Source organism: Capricornis sumatraensis, chromosome 13 (genome assembly GCF_032405125.1).
Source record: "Capricornis sumatraensis isolate serow.1 chromosome 13, serow.2, whole genome shotgun sequence".
NCBI lineage: Eukaryota > Metazoa > Chordata > Mammalia > Artiodactyla > Bovidae > Capricornis > Capricornis sumatraensis.
Genome location: NC_091081.1, coordinates 22,045,676 through 22,066,545, shown reverse-complemented (window position 1 = coordinate 22,066,545; position 20,870 = coordinate 22,045,676). Strand labels below are relative to the sequence as shown.

Genomic DNA, 20,870 nt, shown 5'->3' with positions numbered 1-20,870 from the left:
CCCTTTCCTGCATAGCTAGGTAGGGCTTTGAACATGGTATTAGTGCTTCCTAGAATCATTATCATTAGAGGGTAAATTTATAGGACCTAATGCTGAAGGAGATGATATAAGAACATATTCTAAATATGCACAGTTTTAGGTAAATAGGTAAATGAATGAACCAGAGTAGATTATGTATGAGAAGTTAAATGTATTTTGTGGTACTTTGCCTGAAAAATATATAATTGTTGTCATGACTTATCCCACAGAAGTTTGCAGATACTGGGCTAGAAAAATACAGGCACTGACCTCCAAGTATGTGGTATTGACTGGAGTCAGGAAAGAGGTAGAAAGGAGGGAGGGTAGCCTGGAAGTTGATGTTGAGGCAGAATTGACTCATGCAACTCATGCAGCTATGGAAGCGATTGTCTGTAAGCTAGAACCCAGGAAAGGTTGACAGTATAAGTTCCAGTCTAAGGGCAGGAGGAGATGATGTCTGCGCTCATCAGTAAGGCAGAGAGAAAGGGAGGGAAGAGGGGATTTCTCCCTTCCTCTGCTTTTTTGTTCTATTCAGATCCTTAGTGAATTGAACAAGACTCACCTACATTTGAAACAGCAGTCTGCTTTATTGAGTCTGCCACTTCTAATGCTAATCTCTTCAGGAAACCTTTCACAGACACAACCAGAAATAACGTTTCATCAAATATCTGAGCACTGTATGGCTGCAGTCAGATTGACACATAAAAGTAACCATCACAGGTGCTAAGAAAAGAAGTCATATATCTCAAAAATCAAAGGAGGAGATTTGGTTACAGAATTAGAGATACTTATGTCCACAAATTCAAAGAATTACATTGTTAACTGAAAATTAATATATAATACCATTTATGACTTCCCTGGTGGCTCAGACAGTAAAGCGTCTGCCTTCAATGTGGGAGACCTGGGTTCAATCCCTGGGTTGGGAAGATCTCCTGGAGAAGGAAATGGCAACTCACTCCAGTATTATTGCTGGAAAATCCCATGGACGGAGGAGCCTGGTAGGCTACAGTCCATGGGGTCGCAAAGAGTTGGACACGACTGAGTGACTTCACTTTCTTTCACTTTCATGGGAAGTAGAAAATGTATTTCAATCAAATGTAAGATTTAAAAATTTTAAGTTCAGAAGTAAATTTTTCATCTTTAAACTTCAAGACTTCTTTGTTCAGGATATTTTTCTGACTGGGTGAGCACATATACAATCAGAATGGTTTATCAGTAAGCTTTATCTCTCTGTATAAAATTTGGTTGCCAAAGAAATAGCATTAAATGTAGAAACTTATTTTCTCCTCACATGTGTTCAGTTACTTGGAATGTGTAGCCTCAAAGTTATAAATGAGCCATTGAGCAGGAAGAAAGACCAACTTCTTGGCATCAGATACTTTATATTTGTCAAAATATTTGGTATTTGTAGGCTTTTGAAGACTCTGCAAGGTTATGAATACATGGTGCATTGTACCTGTTTTAAAAATAACCCTCTGTGAGTGATGGCTTGTGAGCACTTCCTCCTGGTGTCATGGTGCGCTTTCTCTCCTGTGGACTAACCTTGGTGTTCTTATTGACAAGATGATGACAACTGCCAGCATTTGTTGAACACTTTCTAAATCCCAGTGGCCCTTTTAATGCTTGAAGCTAATTTAAGATCACAGAAACCCTGTGAGGAATGTATCATTTTATCCATTTTACAGAGGAGGAAACAGGAACATCGCAAAGGATATGGTGGTGCGGGGATTCAAACTCTTTAAGTCTGGCTCCTGCTTGTACCCTCAATCACTGATCGGGTTCTGAGGTGAATGATGAGAACTAGCGTTTTTGGGGAACCCTTACCAGAAAGTGTTAATTACTTCCTAGGTGTTATGTCATTTAATCTCCCAACCAGCCTGTGAGACAAATACGATTGTCCTCTTCATTTTAAGTAAGGGAATTGGTTTAGCTTGCCCACAGTCACACAGTGGTGAAGAAAGCCACTCTGACCCCTGGGCCAGCCTTCTTAACTGCCTCACCAGTCTGCCCTTATGAATCTGTGGCAGGAAGAAAATTTTTCCTTTAGTTTTCATGGACATCTCCTGGTTTAAGTTAACTGTTATTTGAAACTGTATGAGGTTATATTTAGCTCTTGGCTTCATTATCTTTATTCATCTTCTTTACATGCTTTATGCTTTTAGTCAGTTATGCCAGAAAATAGTATTTTCATGTTTAAAGCTATTGCTGAGAAAGTCAAAGCTAGTTTTTGAGACTCTTCTAGAAAAATCTTTGATTACGAAAAATTTTGAACACAAAAAGGATTGCTGATTTTCTTTGGGGCCAGGTACAAGAAGTTAAATAAATTGCTTTCGACTAAGGGAGAAATTTTACCTTGTAGCCTCATGCCTAATATAGTTTCTAGGTTTATGGCTGCTCAATACATAGCTGAATTAATGAATAAATACAAGAAAGTCTTACTCCCAGTATAGGTAGGGAATTGGTATTCCAATTCTGGAAAACAATACAGTGGAAAACTTAAAATACATAAGCTACCACTTTTTAAAAGATTCAGAATGCCAAAAAAGAAATGCACTTAATTATACTAAGATCTGCTGAAGAAGGGATAGGCCACCCACTTCGGTATTCTTGGGCTTCCCTGGTGACTCATCTGGTAAAGAATCCACCTGCAATGCAGGAGACCTGGGTTCGATTCCTGAGTTGGAAAGATCCCCTGGAGAAGGGAAAGGCTACCCACTCCAGTATTCTGGCCTGGAGAATTCCATGGACTGTATAGTCCATGGTGTCACAAAGAGTTGGACATGACTAAGCGACTTTCACTTTCATACTCAGCATTAGATTATTCTGAAAATAATGTAAGAATAAAAAATTCTGAAAATAGGATATTGTCGTCCCATGTCATCATTAAGAAAATCCATGAAAACTGTAACAAGTACTGATCAGAAGATATCCAACTGTTACACTGCTAGATAAACTAGAATTTACTTATAGCTTGTCTTAGAGAGTCTAAAACCATTTCATTTTCTCTTTGAGCATTTTTGCAGGTAAAATTCAGTACTCTAGTAGTCTCATCAGTGACTTTGTGGATACTTCTCTCCCCCTACTCTCCATCCTGTTCTCTCTTTGCCTCCATGAAAATTTTACTTCCTCTCTGCTTTCTGAAGGACAACCACTCTCTCAAAAACAGAATCTTAATGGTTTTTAGTTTTGTAGGAATGCGAAGCAGGCAAAACTCTCTGCCTGAATATACCTTCAGTTTGATAGCCACTAAATTACTCAAACAAAAGTCTGTGGTGCATGCAAGATGGAGATTTCAGATTTGACGCCAAAAATTTGTTTGATCATTTAAAAATATAATCCAGCTTAATTCTCCTTCTTATATAAAGAAGTTATACAGTTACTGTTGTTGATGTTGCAAAGACGTGAACTTCAGAGAAAATGTAGAATGAGAAAATGTGGAATCTTCTAAACAACTTTCCTAGAGACACGTGGAAATTTTCTTTCACTGTGCAGGGCTGCACTTAACTTACAGACCTAACCTAAAGTTTCTCCAGCATTGAGTGTGAAGGGGGTGAACACCATTATTCTATAGAGTGTGGTTTTGCTCTGTGGGTTCAGGGTTATGATTACTCCCTCAGTAGTTTGTGTAAATTCTTGGGGTTCCGTATGTTATAATTTCATATTGTGGACTTTTGTTTGGAAATGACTTTTTGGGGAGATATATTTCATTTCACCCTTAAATAAGGAAACAGTAAGCCGTCAGTAAAAAAAGAACTTTCATTTTGATTAAGAGTGCTTGGTTTTTAAATTTTTCCTTTTTGGCTGAGTCCATAGGCTTTACACATCAGGGAGTATAATTTTAGGGAATGATTGTATGGTACCAAAACCATATGTTTTCTTAGCATTTGATATATTTAAGAATAATGTTAGATTTATTTCACTACAAAAGTCTACCAAGACCTATAAGGTTTTATTTTGATATTGAGGAAAAATAATTTTTAAAATTATCCTAATGATGCATTTAATAAAATTGAAATAGAAAAGTGAGGAGAACTTTAAATATAGATGTATATTCTACTTAAAACATATGGAAATGGTGCAGTAGTATGTGTGAGACCACGGCAAGATGTTTCTCAAATACTTGGAAATAGGTTTCTTTGAGAGTCAAATCCTAAAATAGATCAGAGAAGGAAATATATAGCTCTGCTGGGAGATATTAGTGCTCTCAGACCATTGGTTTGCCTAAAACCTGACTGGAGGCCTAAGCAGGAAGGGAACTTGGGTTCAGTGGAAGCATGAAGAAGGAGCTGTAGCTGCAAACTTCTGCAAAGTCTACGCGTTTACCAGGGCATAGGGTACAATGTCAGGGGCATTCAGTTGTCTGTTTACTAGACTGTTTTAGCCCTTCATCAATAAGGGCACCTCCAGTTCTAGTGTGGGAGGGTCAGCTGTCCTAGACATATATTTGGTAGGCCAAAAAGTTTGTTCGGCTTACAAGACAACCCAAACAAACTTTTTGGCCAACACAGTATTAACTATTGGGCCTGTCCATTGGGTTGGGCAAATTAGAATGGTTACTGTTGAGCTAAGCTTAGTGGAGGTGGTGCAGGAGCTCCGGGGAGGGGTTGGTGGTGCACGTTTTACTGTTCTTTCCTAAGTAGCATTCAGTTCAGTTCAGTCGCTCAGTCGTGTCCAACTCTTTGCAACCCCATGAACCGTGGCACGCCAGGCCTCCCTGTCCATCACCATCTCCCGGAGTTCACTCAGACTCACGTCCATCGAGTCGGTGATGCCATCCAGCCATCTCTTCCTCTGTCGTCCCCTTCTCCTCCTGCCCCCAATCCCTCCCAGCATCAGATTCTTTTCCAATGAGTCAACTCTTCGCATGAGGTGGCCAAAGTACTAGAGTTTCAGCTTTAGCATCATTCCTTCCAAAGAACACCCAGGACTGATCTCCTTTAAAATGGACTGGTTGGATCTCCTTGCAGTCCAAGGGACTCTCAAGAGTCTTTTCCAACACCACAGTTCAAAAGCATCAATTCTTCGGTGCTCAGCTTTCTTCACAGTCCAACTCTCACATCCATACATGACCACAGGAAAAACCATAGCCTTGACTAGATTGACCTTTGTTGGCAAAGTAATGTCTCTGCTTTTTAATATGCTATCTAGTGTTCTTGCCTGGAGAATCCCAGGGACGGGGGAGCCTGATGGGCTGCCATCTATGGGGTCACACAGAGTCAGACACAACTGGAGTGACTTAGCAGCAGCAGCAGCAGGTTGGTCATAACTTTCCTTCCAAGGAGTAAGTGTCTTAATTTCATAGCTGCAATCACCCTATTACAATTCATTTTTTAGCATTTATTTTTAGTGGTATCCCAGGGGCATTTGTGACAGGGGCTGACAACGTAGACTCCATTCAAGTACAATATGGTGGTATTCTTGACCGTTTGAATTGCTCCAAGCCCAGGGCCCTTCCCACTGCCTTTGTTCTGATTCCTTATATACCAGGCAATTATCTAATACTTCTGCTTCCTGTGTATTTTTCTAATGAAGCCAGAAAATATTTCCCAGTCTTCTTGATCGTTGTATTTCTGAAAAATGAATGCACTGACATTCTGGCTTTACATATGCTGAGGGAGGAGGGATTTAGTTTTATTATCATAACATCAGCTTCCATCTCCTAGGATGATCAGCTGAGATGATAGTCTGAGCCAAGACCAGACCCTGGACTGAGGTGAAATCATCATCTCTGGCAATGGCAGTAGATATCTTCCAAGTACTCTTGTACTCTTTCCATGATATAAACCTGTTACTGGAAATAGCTCTCCAGCCAGAGATTGTTTTTCCCAGCACTTACTGTATCGTTGTGCCTTTCTTTCCAAAGAATACAGTAATAAGCAGTCACTTTTTGTACACCGAGAATAATTAACTGGCCTTGGAAAGCAATCAAAGTCGGTTAATAGTTCCTTTAATGTTTATACTTTTCTTTGGGGGCAAAACCCCCAACAAATTTTTGAAGAATGTTGAGGATCATATGCTTTCCTTTCCAATGAGCGTTGAGCTCACTACGAATGCTGCCTGAAAGAATCGGGAGCCTTGAGTTCTAGTTTCAGCTAAATCTCTTAACGTGTGGCGTGACCTTGCCCTAGTCAATTGGTATCTCTAGTTCTCCTTCTTTTACTTATGATACTTAATTTTTTTCAAATAAAATATTTTATGGGTAGGTTAATATTATCCTGCATGTCTGAAATGTCTTCCTTTTTGTTAAAAATAACAAATATTTATGGAGCTCTTATTTCATGTCAGGTTCTATGCTAAGTGCATTATATAATATTTATTTGCCTCAGGAAGTTGGGACCATTTTATGAATGAGAGAATGGGGGTTCTGAGAGCCGAAGTCAGTTGATCAAAACTAGTAGACAACTTATACACATGTCTGCCCAACTCCATGCCCATAATGTTAATTAGTGCTGTGTTCCTTAGACTTGGCACATATTTTAAGGGGTTTTTAAATCCATCTTAATTTGGGACATGGTTTACTTTCTATAGGGTGATTTCTTACTTCCATCTTTATACTTTCTATGTTTCTGAAACCAGAGGAACTGAAAGAACTTTTGTACTACTGTGTGTTTCATTTATAAATCACCTCAGACTGTTTGGAAGCCCACTTCATTTTTGAAAACCAACGTGCTGGTATAGTTTTCAATTCTTTTCCTTCTCGGCTTACGCTTTCTGTGCTTTCTTTGTGTAAGGACGACAAAAATGGAAACTTTTATTGTTATTGAATGTTAAACATTTGGCTAAAGGAGAGAACTTTGGTTTACGCCTTAGGAGATTCAGGTTTATTTCTGTCTCTAGATATTTATGCTGAGATTTGTGAGAGTAACTCTTAGTACTGTTTTGCCACGTTAAGTTATTAAATATGTGAAGAGCATTTCACACAAAATCGCTGTGTGTCAGCAGTCATAGTATCTGCAATGGATTGTTGGAACCAGAATTAAGCAAAATAACTTTAGGCTTATTGTTGCTTTGTGTGGACCTACTTAAGATAATTGGAATTCGGGCAGTTCGTTAAATCCTTTTCACGTTATTTGACTTGGCCTTAGCATAATGCCAGTTGAACTGCTGCAGATGTATGTGGTGCATACAAGCAGATAAATGATTATATTTCTGTCTGAATGATCTCAACTGTACTGTATTCATTGATTAGGTCTAAAGTTAGGAATGTTTTGCTCTCTGAGCTGTTCGAGTGAGATAAAAGAATGGGAAGGAAAACTGAATTAGGAAAGAGAACTGGTGGAAGAGAAGAGGAAAGAAAGGCTGTTGGAGGAAATGAGGCTAAAAAGAGTCGTTCAGAACCATTCTGAGAACTGAATTATGAGTACACTGTGCACTACTCATAGGCAGCTTCTGAGCAGAGCTCACGATTTTCCCATTTCGAGGGTGCCTTGCTCCTGAACTGGGCCAAGGGCAGCTTAAAGATTTAAGGAAATTGGTTGTGTTTTGTGTTAGAGAGAGGGGGAGGGTCACGGTTGGTCATTTTGGTAAACTCTTTAGCCTTCAGCATCTTCCAAATTTTGGTCATTCAGGCATCACCTTCAACAGCTTTTGCCTTATCCATTTGTTTTTCTTTTAAACTTACTTTTAAACTTAAATGTATTTTAAACAGGAACTTTATGTATCTGTTGAAATCTGGTTTGATATGATAGTTATAGCTTTTCCTAATGTGCACTGAAATAAGTGCACATACATGAAGTTAGCATAAAGCCTAGCCACCAGTGTCCACCTAAAATTCCCTTGAGAAATGCTCCTTTCGTCTAATTCTAGCTCTTCCCTTGGCAGAGAGGGTACATAGAACGCTGAAGGTAGATGGTTAAAGGGAAACCCCAAACCTGGATATAGGGGCTTTTCAATAAAAACCTAGACAGGTTTAAGATGGTAGATGAGAACTAGGTCTCCCTTTGGGTTACCAGCCTAAAGACTTTAGTTAAGTTTCATTTATTTTCTTCCTTCTGTTTTTTTTGGTAAACTACTGAATGTTTTTTAGGCTACAGTAGTGACTAGGCCTCATGAGTATTTTTCTCTATTTGTTTCCTCGCAGAAACTGTATCTCGAAAATTCTGAACTTGCTTTAGCTTCAAGTAAGGAGGAGTAAGATTTCTCCTTGCTCATTTTAGTGATAAGATCCCCTCTATCACTTCCTAAGCCCAGAAGTTCAGTGTCTGTGAACTGCCTTGTACATGCCAGGCACACACTGCTAACCCCTGCGATGCAAAAAGGAAGCTGTGGTCCCCTCTTTGGAGAGGTCTGGCATAAACAGCTGAAACAGTCCCATGTAATACAGCCTTCAGCCAGATGCAGGAGATGTTAACTCTTTGGGTAGATCAGCAAAGGCCTTCATAGCTGCTTGCATGTATGCCGTAAGGAGAGTAGCACAATTTGTGCCCCTGTGAGTGTCACAGTCTCTTCTCCTCCGTCTTCGTAGATGATCGTTTAGCAGAATTTCTGTGGGTTGTACCCTGGCCCACATGTATTCCAACAGGAATGTCTTCAATGTGTGGTAACTCAAGCCTTGCTGCCCTGACACCTCCACATGAATTTGAAGCAATAACTAGGGAACCTTCAGTAACAGTTGGCATATTGAGATGGCATCATTCCCAAAACAACATCTTAATGAGGTCTGTGCTTCAGGAGCAATGCTTCTAGTTTAAATTTACTCGGGCATGTCCTATGTAACTGGAAGCCATGTGGCAGAAGTGGCTGCGATCACAGCACGGTTCAGTCCTGCATTGGGAGGGTCTTACTGGAGCAGCTTCTCTAAGCTCAGTGACTCCAGACCTGGCTAGGAGGGTGCTGTACATAAAGCAGGAAAAAGAGAATATGACAAAGCAGGGACTTCTCAGTGATTAAGACTCTGCCTTCCAATGCAGAAGTGTGGGTTTGATCCCTGGTTGGGGAACTAAGATCCCACATGCTGCAGGGTGCAGCCAAAAATTTAAAAATAAAACTTTTTTTTTTCTTAGAAAAAGAGAATGTAAGAGAATAAAACACATCAGCCTTAGCCCCTTTTAGGGAATGTATGTATAGAAGAACCCTCCTGCAAGTGCAGGAGACATGAGAGACCAGGTCAATCCCTGGATCGAGAATATCCCCTGGAGGAGGGCACAGCAACCCGCTTCAATATTCTTGCCTGTAGAGTCCCATGGACAGAGGAGCCTGGTGGGCTACAGTCCATGGGGTCGCAAAGAGTCAGACATGACTGAAGCAACTTAGCATGTACAAAATCTGAGATACAGATTCTAGTCTTCACATAGCTTCCAACCCATCCCTCCATACCCCACGCCACCTGCTTACCCACCTAGAACCTGAGCTGCACATTTAAAAACCAGTAGTTCAGAGAAGATTCTCAGTTCTATCTATGTAGAGGTCGGTTAAAGAAGAAACCTCCAAGCCATCCTCACCCTGGATGCCTAAGACTCTCACAGTGCTAATTGCATTGATGGCCCCATCCAGTGGGGATTTAATATATGCAGGCTTTTTTTTTTTTTTTAATTAGCACACTTGTTCTCTTAAGAGCAGAAAATAAACGCCAGGGTGAGGGTGGTGGGGAGGGAGCTTTCAGAGCGAGCCACGTCTCTTGTGTTACCAGAGACCACAGCCCTCCTCAGTCATAACCACCGAAGACTGTTTCTGTTGGCTAGCTCTCTGACCTTGAAGGGTCCAGCCAGCCGCCTTGAAGATTTGGGTGCTAGACATAATACGGGTAGAGTCCCAAGAGTTATTTCTATTTTATATATTTTCTGTAGCTTGGCTAGATTCACTTTTTATTCGTTAAAAGTTCTGTTCTTGAAGTAAGTCTAAAATAGTTAACACACTGCCACTGACTTTTTTATATATAGGCTAACGCACATTCAGAAATATAAAGAATACTAGAGTTTATGGCAGCATCCACAAATGATGCTGTGTTGCATCACTTGGACACAGACCAAGTTAAGAGTATGGGTTGTTCTCCAATGTGTGTTAAACCCTTGGTTTTCTTTCTTCTGAATGTGATGAGGCAGATTTTCCTTGGAAAAATGGTTTGCGTTCAGCTGGGGAGATTGATTTTTTCTCCATCAGTTTCTCCCTTTAATAATTGAAAACTACTGTTCATTATTTACATAAAACTGTCTTTTTCTGGTCTGCTTTCCATAACCTTTCCCCTCTGAAGAATTTTAAGAATTCCCTGACTTGCCTCTGGGGGATTTTATGCCTGCTTTATCCCAGATGTGGGACATAGACCAGGCTGAGGGGTTTCTTTTTTTAATGTTCCAACTTTGAAAGACATTCTTTAACTAGTGAGCAAAGCTGCCACTGAAGAAAAGGATTTTCAAGAAAGTTAAGCAGTTTAAGAAAATATGTGAGCTTGGTTTAAATGTCTGACTTAACTGAATGACACCAAAATCCCTAGTGCGAAATGAAAAAAGCAGACAGTAGTTTCAAATAATAATGGGAAAATGCACACGTGTTCTTTCAGCCTTTTAAGTCTGGCATTTTATTTTCTGAATGAAGGCATGTCAGTCTCCAGTCCCAGCAGCCCCATGTCTGATCTTGCCTTGCATGCCTGCTGATGTCATCCCAGGGAACGCATGGGCTTAGCAGATGTTTACCCTGCTTCTGTTAGTCCTTGTCCCCACCTTCTGCTGACACAAAGAGGATATTCAGCCTTACTCATAATATTTTGTCTGCTCACATTCATATAGATGTATTGATCCTAATCCCTCATTCAGAATGGAGAATGTTAGAAGGAGGGGAAAACTTAAGAGTGCAGGAGGCTGTATTAAGACAGGATTTTCTGATTTTTTTCCTAACGTCCATTCAGATTCCCAGACATTTCACCACCAGCTTTTGGTTATTGTAGCCTTCATAATAATGTCCAAAAATACCATAAAATTGAAACGCTTTTGTGCAATAAAATGTGAGAAGAATGCCAGCTAGGGTTTTTCTTCTCTACTCGAGCAAATATTACACCATTTTCCCAAGTCCAAAGTTCTGTTTTCCACAATGAATATATCTGATGTATCATGTGTAATTAATTACATTATTAGGTTTTAGTTTCTTCCTAGTTCAAATGTTTGTTGCATTTTTGAAATATCTGAAAATTCTTAAGCTTAATTTTCATAGTATGCAAGGTGGCTGCCTACCATATATTTCCTGCTTCAGTGGTCCTCTGGCTGACATAACCTCCTCTCCTTTTTATTCTCCTGTAGGATCTTTCGAAGATGGTTTGGCTGCCTTGGAGATTTGGAGATCTGATGCCACGATGAGGACTCACACACGGGGGGCTCCCAGTGTGTTTTTCATATGTTTGTTTTGCTTTGTGTCAGCCTGCGTCACAGACGAGAATCCAGAAGTCATGATCCCCTTCACCAATGCCAACTACGACAGCCACCCAATGCTGTACTTCTCCAGGGCGGAGGTGGCCGAGCTCCAGCTGAGGGCTGCCAGCTCCCACGAGCACATTGCCGCCCGGCTCACTGAGGCTGTGAACACCATGCTGTCCAGCCCCTTGGAGTACCTCCCTCCTTGGGATCCCAAAGAGTACAGCGCCCGCTGGAATGAGATTTACGGCAACAACTTGGGGGCCTTAGCAATGTTCTGTGTGCTGTATCCTGAGAACATGGAAGCCCGAGATATGGCCAAAGACTACATGGAGAGGATGGCAGCTCAGCCTAGTTGGTAGATTTTTGTCTTTTTCTTCTTACTGTATTAACTCTGTGATTTAAGTAATGAATTCATAGGGAGGTGAAATCTCAGAGGCCAGATTTTCATATACTCTGTGTGTGTGTGTGTGATTGAAGGGGAAAGATTGCTTGTTATTTGTGTTGTCAGTGGCTTATGAATGGTCTCTAGTTGCAAAGATCTAGTAACTTCCATGTTTAAAGTTAGAAGAAAAATATTTATAGATACAGTCTAACCAAAGAAAAAATAATTTGCTGCCTTGAGTAAATAGTATCATCTTGATTGTTGAGATTTCTTTCCCCCTTGTTTAACACACTTGTATTACTATCATCAGATCTTAGGTTCTGACTGACCCCCAAGTAGTTAAAACCTTTTGCCAGCAAGAGATTTCCTCCAATTAAGATTTCTTTCCATTTTAGGACAATTAGGAGCTTGAAGAGCTAAAAGTAAATGTGATAGGATTAACTGGCAATTTATAAACAAGATCTTATCCAATAACCAGCAAATTGCCCAAACCTATATGAAAACCAAAGTTGTAGTATAATTATGTGAGGAATTCTAATTATGTAATAATTTACTTTCAGAAGTTCAAAATTTGAGTACAAACTTCCTGTCACTTCTTGATTAGCTTAAATTTATTTGTTTATAATTAATGTGCCTCCCTGATTCCAGAAGGTATGGGATGAATTAATTAGAGATTCTGTGTGTATTCTTATTTAAACTGTGTTTTAATACATAGTCATGGACCAATTATATTAAAACAATTGCAAACTATATGAAATATCCTTTTAAAATTATATAGGCTGTTAATTGTCCTAAGGTTAGAAAGAGCTCATTTTTAAATGATTAGAAAAATCAGTGAATGCATTTAATGTTGTGGTGAGTTACATCTCACATATCATAGGGGTGAAGAATGGTAGCTTGCAAGCTTCCTGAATTCCGCCAATACAATAAATAAATGTAATTCTTCCTAAATTTCTGCAATATTATAAAGAATGTTGTTTGCTTATAGAGTTTGAAGGATTTCCTGAAATTTCTTATTGAAAAAGATTATAGAAGCATTGGTATTACATTCATATCAGAGCTTATTTTTAAGGCTTATTGTTAGGTATGTATAATCATTTTGAAGCTTACAATATTTTAGATTGAAAAGAAAATTTTATTTGGATTGTTTCAAAGCTGAGCCATATATGCCATAGTTTCTGTTCTTGATTAACTCATTCTATTGCTGACTCCAAGAAAGAACATAAAAGATGTATGACTTCAGTTTTTATTTGCCAACCATACAGTAAAGTTTGGAAAAAAATCTTTAAATAATAAAAAAATGATATATGCAAATTGGATATTTGAACTATAAAGTTCTGTTAGCAGATATCACAGTTACTTGACATTGTACAGTTAGTTAAAAATGGCAGCCATATTTATAGTATTTGAGGAAAAAAATCTTTGTTGTCTATAAAGGTAAAGTCCTTTTTGTTTTAGATAGATAAGTGAAATCTGACAGATTAAGATACTGATAAAAATGTTCCAAAGAGCCATTCTGGAACATTAATTTCACCTCATGAAAGAGTAGGTAACTGGGAAGTACCAATTTAAAATGGAGACTTTATCAGGATAAATACAATCACATTAAGAGGCTTGCACAAGACCTGTGCAATTTTATTATAATAAAAACCATTCAGGCATGTAAACACCACCTTAAATGCTGTCATTAGAAAGGATTAAAAGGAGGAAAATAAAACTTAAAAATGATCATTTTCGTAGTTTCTGCAGGTTCAGAATTACTGGTTGATGGAGATGTGTAGAAGTATACTAGAGGACTGGTACTTTTTTTGAGGCCGTTTTGATATAAAACAGGCATAACTCTATGCCATTATCCAGTAACCCGAAAGCCAGCCTGTGATTTAAGAGAGCTGAACAGTTGAGTTCTTTCTCTTGACCTCCTGGTAGATGAAGGTCAGAAATTGAGAATTTACCTTTATATCTGCTATGTATTTCCTAAGTTATCCTAGCCTAAAAAGTCAAGCTACTAGAATATTTTTATCTTGGGAAGAACTGTTACTCGGTGGTACTTTTAAATGATTTTATGGAAATTACTAGTTTTAAGAGCAATCGCACCCAATCCCTAGACTCTTAAATTTTTAATAAATTGTAGTTGAATATAATCAGTCCCTTTTTGAAATTTAAAATACTGTTGAATGTTTTCGTAGTTCAACTATCCATATTTAAATCAACTAAATCGTACGCTCCTATTATGCCCAGAGAAAGTATTGTAGGTATTGTCACTGTCTTAGGATATAGTTCACCTATATTTGGTTTCAGGGGAAAATAAAAGACTTTTATTTATAAAAGAGATCAGTGTTTCATACTATTTAATTTTTAAAAATCTTCCTACAATGGCTTCGTTGAGCTTAATACATTTGCCATATTCCATGAAGATCCTTCCTACTCTATAAAAACCAATGAGTAAATTGTGTCCATTCACTTGTTCAATTAATAAACATTAACAAACATTTATTGAGCATCTGTTGCATGTCATGTACCATATAGATGCTGGGGACTCAGTGATGAAAAACAAATAGCTCTGTACATTTAAAATTTGCACCGAGCATAAGGGCTGCAAACACTGTATCTGAAACCGAAGCTAGGACTATATTCTCTGCTCAGAATTAAGTGTAAGGATCAGTTAATGGGGTGGGGGGGCAGTGGTCACTAGTTTTTATTCATGAATTACTTAAAGATTTGAGGAATAAAGTGGTAACGTAAAATACTTATTAGCACAGTTCCTGTCACATAGTAAGCCTTCTATAAATAAGTATGACAATGATAATTATTGTTACTGGTATTTACTTAGTATTTAGATCTTGTTTAGTTTATAATTTGGTGTATATAGGCTGTAAGGAAATAGTATTTGTTTGGGATTTATTTGGAGACTTTGCTTATCTTTGTTCAAATTGCTCTCAAAACTAGAACATCTGTTTAACGTATAATATGTTCCTTTTGGCATTATTCCATTAAAACTTTCAGTGTTGCTCTCTTGGGCCCTTTTTGTTAGCAGATAAGAATCTGATGGTAGCACCAATTGTGACGGCTTAGGGGAAAGGAACAATGATGTGTCTTTTGTCTGGTATTAAAAAAAAGTACATCTGACATATATATATGCATACAGATTTATTAATGTAGTTCATTTAATTTGAATATTTTTTAAGTAAAGTCACAGCTGTAGATTTACTTATATAATAGTCTAAGGCCATTGGAAAAGTTAAATGGAAAATATTATCTAGCTATATACTGATCTTATTATGTGTTCATCTGATAAAAGTAGAAAGGGATCTCATAGATTGATAATGATGTTGGTGATTAAAAAATAACCACATGCAGTACTATCATCTTTTAACATTATAATTTTGTGTGTCAGTGAGTACGCAAAGATGAGACGTGTCTATGTCCTGTATCTGTTTTTGTGGAGATGTCCATATTCTCTTTCAGAAGCTCTCTCTGCTTTGTTCTTCTACCTTTTGTTAAGGTCATGCATTCTTCATAACATTCTCCGTAACAGTAAAAGTAACAAGGTAATTGAATTGTTCTTAACTTGGTTGTAAAAATCAAATTTTTAAAGATGTTACTTTAACCTATATATAAAATGGCACATCATTTTCAGCATCACCAATAATGTCTTTGACCTTTAAATTAAGCCTTTTTTCCTCTATAGATCTCCTCTTCCAGATGAGAGCTAGGATTTGGGTTACAGTTGTCCCTGTGTTATATAAAAGAGTGATTAGAACTTCATTATACAACTGCTTTAAGAATAATGTGCTGAGATCATAAATCTAGACCTGGTAACAATAGAAAATGTGTTCTATTACAGTTAAAGTCATTTCTTTTTTTATATATCATCTAATCACCAGAGCAAGTTCTATATATGTCAGATGGCATATGGGGAAATTCTCTTTTATAAATGGTTGATTTCTGCATTCAATCCTTACCTAATTAAAAAAGGAACACTGTTGGATGGCAAAAAGTGAAAAATTTTCCATCAGTTTTTTTTCCTCAAGAACTTAAAGGTGAGAAAATAATAAAAACAGGTCTTGTCAAGATTTAAGGTATTTCTAAAGAGTCAGTTTTTGAAGTTTTGGAATAAGCACATATTGCTCAGTTTTCCTAAAATTTTCATGTGTGTGTATATTTTTGTTTACTTATCTTTACTTTTTTCTACTGTACCTTTCTTCCCAAAGATTAAGGAAACAAAATATAATACTCAAATAAGAGCTAGCTGAGAAACAAAAGAGGAAGGGAAAAGATTAAGAGTATCAGCTGGACTAGCAAGGAAGCAGTTGCTGAAATGCATCTTATGTCCGATGGGTGAATGGGCCACAGGTGGGCCCTAAATTCTTTTAAAAGTAAAGAAAGTAGGTTCAGTTAGTTTTGAAGTATAGTGTCCATGGGATTAAAAACAGATCAGATACTCCAACTACTACTCTTGACTCAAGGATCAGAAAGAAAGTTCTCCTGAAATTTTCATGAAAAACTCTCATGGTAGTTTCATGAACATCCTTCCAGTGCATGTGTGATGAATTGCACAGTGTTGTCTTTTTTATACTATACTAGACTAGACTGAGGTCAGGACTGGATCTGTTTTGCTCATACATACCTCTGTCATCTCCTAACAGTATCAGGTCTGTTTTTGCCCAATGAATGAATGCTCTAGTATCCTTGGATGAAGGTTCTTCAAAGTGAAATTGACTAAAACTAGAGTGGAGGTAGAGGGGAATGGACGTATGGTTTAGTCCCAGGCTACTCTACTTTTCTTTCCTAGTCTAGCTTAGTCCTTCAGTAGAATTTTGCTCCTGCAGAAAAGTGAGATGATGTATACCTGTCAGGTGGCCTCTCTATACATTGTGTGTCTCAGCTGAGCTTATGATAGATGCGTTCTCCGAGCTTGGTATTTCACTACTCTGCCTGTTCTTACAGTAATCTTCTATACCTAAAAACAAACAAAAAACTCACTTAAATGATCATCGGAAATCACGCCACACCTGAGTCACTTAAGAAAGATACAGATAAGTTGACCATATCGCACCTACTATGAAGAAATGAATGCATTGCATAGAGATTTAAAATAGAATTGTAACAAAAGATTTGTTGTTCAAGCTCTACTGACAGCATATAGTTATCCCATGTGCATTTCTGAGCAACGGGCTTTTCAAGGCTTTTGTCTAAACGTTGTAAAGCCTGAGGAAGGGGCCAAGCATAGCAGTCCTCGGATGCAGAGCTGCACTTGTGTCTTGACTCTATTTTATTAGCCTTTAGCAGGTTTGTTTTTTTTTTTTAACGTCTATAAAACCCCAGTGTCTTTGTCTTTAAAATGTGGATTGATTCTTCCCATGCAAGCAATGTTGTTCCAAGGGTTAAATGAGATAATGCATGTAAAGCTCTTAGCATTATGTGCCTGATACATATTTTACTAAAAAGTTTATTTTTACTATACAAAATAGATATGATCATGTAGCTTTATTCTTGACACACAGGACTTCATTTTACCTGCTCACTCTGGAGTTGTGTTTTTGAGAAGTACTCATTTTGCATCATTTTCTTCCCTTTCTTTATAGTATTTTTGCTTACTTATCATCAGAAAATAAATCACAGAGGAAAGAAATTACTTCACTCTTGCACGGGTGCCAGTTAGCTACAAGAATTCAGAACTGGTGAGGGAAACAAAGGAAGTTGAACTTTTGGACAGAGGAGTAATTATCATTTTATTTGCAACAGACAGTGTATTAAATTCCTTGCTTGTGCAATGCAAACTTCTGGAGAGTGACATCTGAGGGCCTGTTTGCAAAATAAAATACAAAAAAATAATAAAGTAAAAAAATGCCCTTGGTATATCATAGTGAACCAATCAGTTTTATTCCTGTATGTTCCACAATGAAGGGTGAGCACGGCACTCAGCATGGTGTGCTGGGCTTCAAATGCAGTTCCCTACAGCTGTCTCTCAGGCTTTTTACTTCTCTAAGTTGCACAGTAAAGCTGGGGCTCAAAGTAGGGCAGGATGTAGAGCCACAGCACCCTAAGTAAAAAGATCGGGTTTTCCTCTCATGACCTTACAGTGGTGAAGACCTGGAGGCGTAGCCCATAGTGCACCTGGAATCCATTCAAGGAAACAAATCCAGTGGACTCAACTGCAGGGTCTCTATTAACCCGGCCCCCAAGTCCCCTCGGAGAAGGCAGTGGCAACCCACTCCGGTACCCTTGCCTGGAAAATCCCATGGACGGAGGAGCCTGGTGGGCTGCAGTCCATGGGGTCACTAGGAGTCGGACACGACTGAGCGACTTCACTTTCACTTTCATGCATTGGAGAAGGAAATGGCAACCCACTCCAGTGTTCTTGCCTGGAGAATCCCATGGACGGAGGAGCCTGGTGGGCTGCAGTCCATGGGGTTGCTAGGAGTTGGACATGACTGAGCGACTTCACTTTCACTTTCATGCATTGGAGAAGGAAATGGCAACCCACTCCAGTGTTCTTGCCTGGAGAATCCCAGGGATGGGGGAGCCTGGTGGGCTGCCGTCTCGGGTTGCACAGAGTCAGACACAACTAAAGCAACTTAGCAGCAGCAGCAGCAGCCAGGTCCCCTGGCTCTTTCTCCTTCATGCTTTCCCTCCCTTCTGCTGTTCCTCCTCTTTCCCCTTCTGCCTCTCTTTTTCTCTCTGTTCCATTCATTCAGTGATCTAAAGAAAGACACTGCTTTTACCCTGCTATAAATCCTTGCAAACAGAAGTCTAAAACTGATGACAAGTCTTTTTATGATGATCAGATTCTTTAATATTTACAGAAACACGTTTTAGGAACCTGGCCATTGGCAATTCCCTTCCAGTATCATTTAATAAACAGGTTTTTGCCAGCATCTTTCCAGGTGAGGGCAGTGGGCAAGGACTGGTGTTGTGAGACCTGTGGCAGGAGGAAGCAGTGAGGAATTGCTCAGGGAGGGGCCAAATCAGGTGTTAAGGTTAGCTGAGCATCTCAGTGCTGGTTTTCATACACAACAAGGAGATTCTTCTCCATTCAGATGAAGTGAGGTTAAAATAGTTTAATAATGCTTCTTCCTAACAACAAATGTGAGACATTTTATATCATCTCTGTTGTTGTTTTTCAACTGCTAAGTCGTGTCTGACTCTTTGGGTCCCATGAACTGCAGCATGCCAGGCTTCCCTGTCCTTCACTATCTCCTGGAGTTTGCTCAGACTCATGTCCACTGAGTCGATGATGCCATTCAACCATCTTATCCTTTGTCTCTCCCTTCTCCTCTTGCCCTCAATCTTTCCCAGCATCAGGGTCTTTTCCAGTGAGCCAGCTCTTAGCATCAGGCAGCCAAAGTATTGGAGCTTCAGCTTCAGTATCAGTCCTTCCAATGAATATTCAGGATTGATTTCCTTTAGGATTGACTGGTTTGATCTCTTTGCTGTTGAAGGGACTCTCAAGAGTCTTCTCCAGGCACCACAGTTTGAAAGCATCAATTCTTTGGCACTCAGCCTTCTTATGGTCCAGCTCTCACATCTGTACACGACTACTGAAAAAACCATACTTTTGACTATATGGACCTTTGTCAGTAAAGTGATGTCTCTGCTTTTTAATATGCTGTCTAGGTTGGTCATAGCTTTTCTTGCAAGGAGCAAGCATCTTTTAATTTCATGGCTGCAGTCATAGTCTACAGTGATCTTGGAGCCTGAGAAAAGAAAATCTGTCACTGTTTCCACTTTTTCCCCATCTATTTTCCATGAGGTGATGGGATCAGATGCCATGATCTCAGTTTTTTGAATGTTGAGTTTTAAGCCAGCTTTTTTACTCTCTTCTTTTCATCTTCATTAAGAGGCTCTTTAGTTCCTCTTTGCTTTCTGCTGTTAAGAGTGGTATCATCTGCATATCTGAGGTTGTTATTTCTCCTGGCAATCTTGATTTCAGCTTGTGATTCATGCAGCCCGGCATTTCACATGATGTGCTCTGCACGTAATTTGAATAAGCAGGGTGACAATATACAGCTTTGACGTACATCTTTCCCAATCTTGAACCAGTCCGTTGTTCCATGTCCCATTCTAACTTTTGCTTCCTGTCCTGCATGCATGCATGCTAAGTCGCTTTAGTTGTGTCCAACTCTTCGCAACCCCATGGGCTGCAGCCTACTCAACTCCTCTGTCCATGGGATATTCCAGGCAAGAATACTGAAGTGGGTTGCCATGCCCTGCTCCACGATCTTCCTGACCCAGGGATCAAACCCAGGTGTCCTGCATTGCAGGCAGATTCTTTACCACTGAGCCACTGGGGGGGCCCTTTGTGTCTCGCATACACCTCTACACATAGCCAGTTGGGAAGAAATCCTGAGTTAGTTTTCCTGTGGGATCTGTTTGTTGTTTGAGGGTAACCTTCAGTATTGGTGCAACCCTCAACTGTCTCCATGATGAGTCACGCTCTCTCCTACCCCCTGCTCTTTTAGTGTCACTTGTTGCTTTTTTAATAAAAAAAATTCACCGTGGGCTTTTAGAGTTGTCCTAGGGAGCTGTGCTTAAGGCCAGAGGAATCCTCATCCTTCTTCTGAAGGGCTTCTAAAGCTGTGCTGCTCACCCCATATATACAACAAAGATGCAGATGTGGTAAGTTCCACACCATCTTTACAATCTGGCTCTCACATTTATCTAATATTAAAACTTGCCAAGTATGTTGTTTTAATTTTATGCATTCCTTGCCCTGTATCTTGAGAGATTTGAGTTAGCAAGTGCTACATATATACATATATATGTATATGTATATTTATTCTATTTCAGTATTGCTTTATAATCTTTTTTTAAAGTTGCCTTTAGTAAGTGAAATCGTTAGTACTAGTACCACTTAAGATGTAGGGCCTTGCTGACATTAAGTTCTCACTAATAGTGTGTGAAGAGATATTTATAACTACTGGAGAATAGCAGTAACATGAGTATGTCTGTGCAGTCTTTGATAAAGCTGGCTGGTTCTTTTACCATAGTTATCTTCAGAATGGCTCTTTCCTTTTTCATCTTCTGCTGTTATCTGTCAAGAGAGCGTGTTTTAGCTGTGTTTAACACAGTCTCTTTCCGCCATCCTTCCTTTTTCATTGCAATGTCAACATGCTGGTTTTGGATAG

The 20,870-nt window shown here is 39.0% G+C and overlaps 1 protein-coding gene across 1 annotated transcript in view; it reads left to right on the top strand.

Moving 5' to 3' along the window:
* Positions 1 to 20,870, top strand: part of DSE (dermatan sulfate epimerase) — an 81,742-nt gene that overhangs the window by 16,503 nt on the left and 44,369 nt on the right. Inside the window, exon 2 of the mRNA XM_068985105.1 lies at positions 11,247 to 11,715. Coding sequence (XP_068841206.1) covers positions 11,300 to 11,715 — 416 coding nt within the window. The 5' untranslated portion in view covers positions 11,247 to 11,299. The remainder of the gene's footprint in view (positions 1 to 11,246; positions 11,716 to 20,870) is intronic.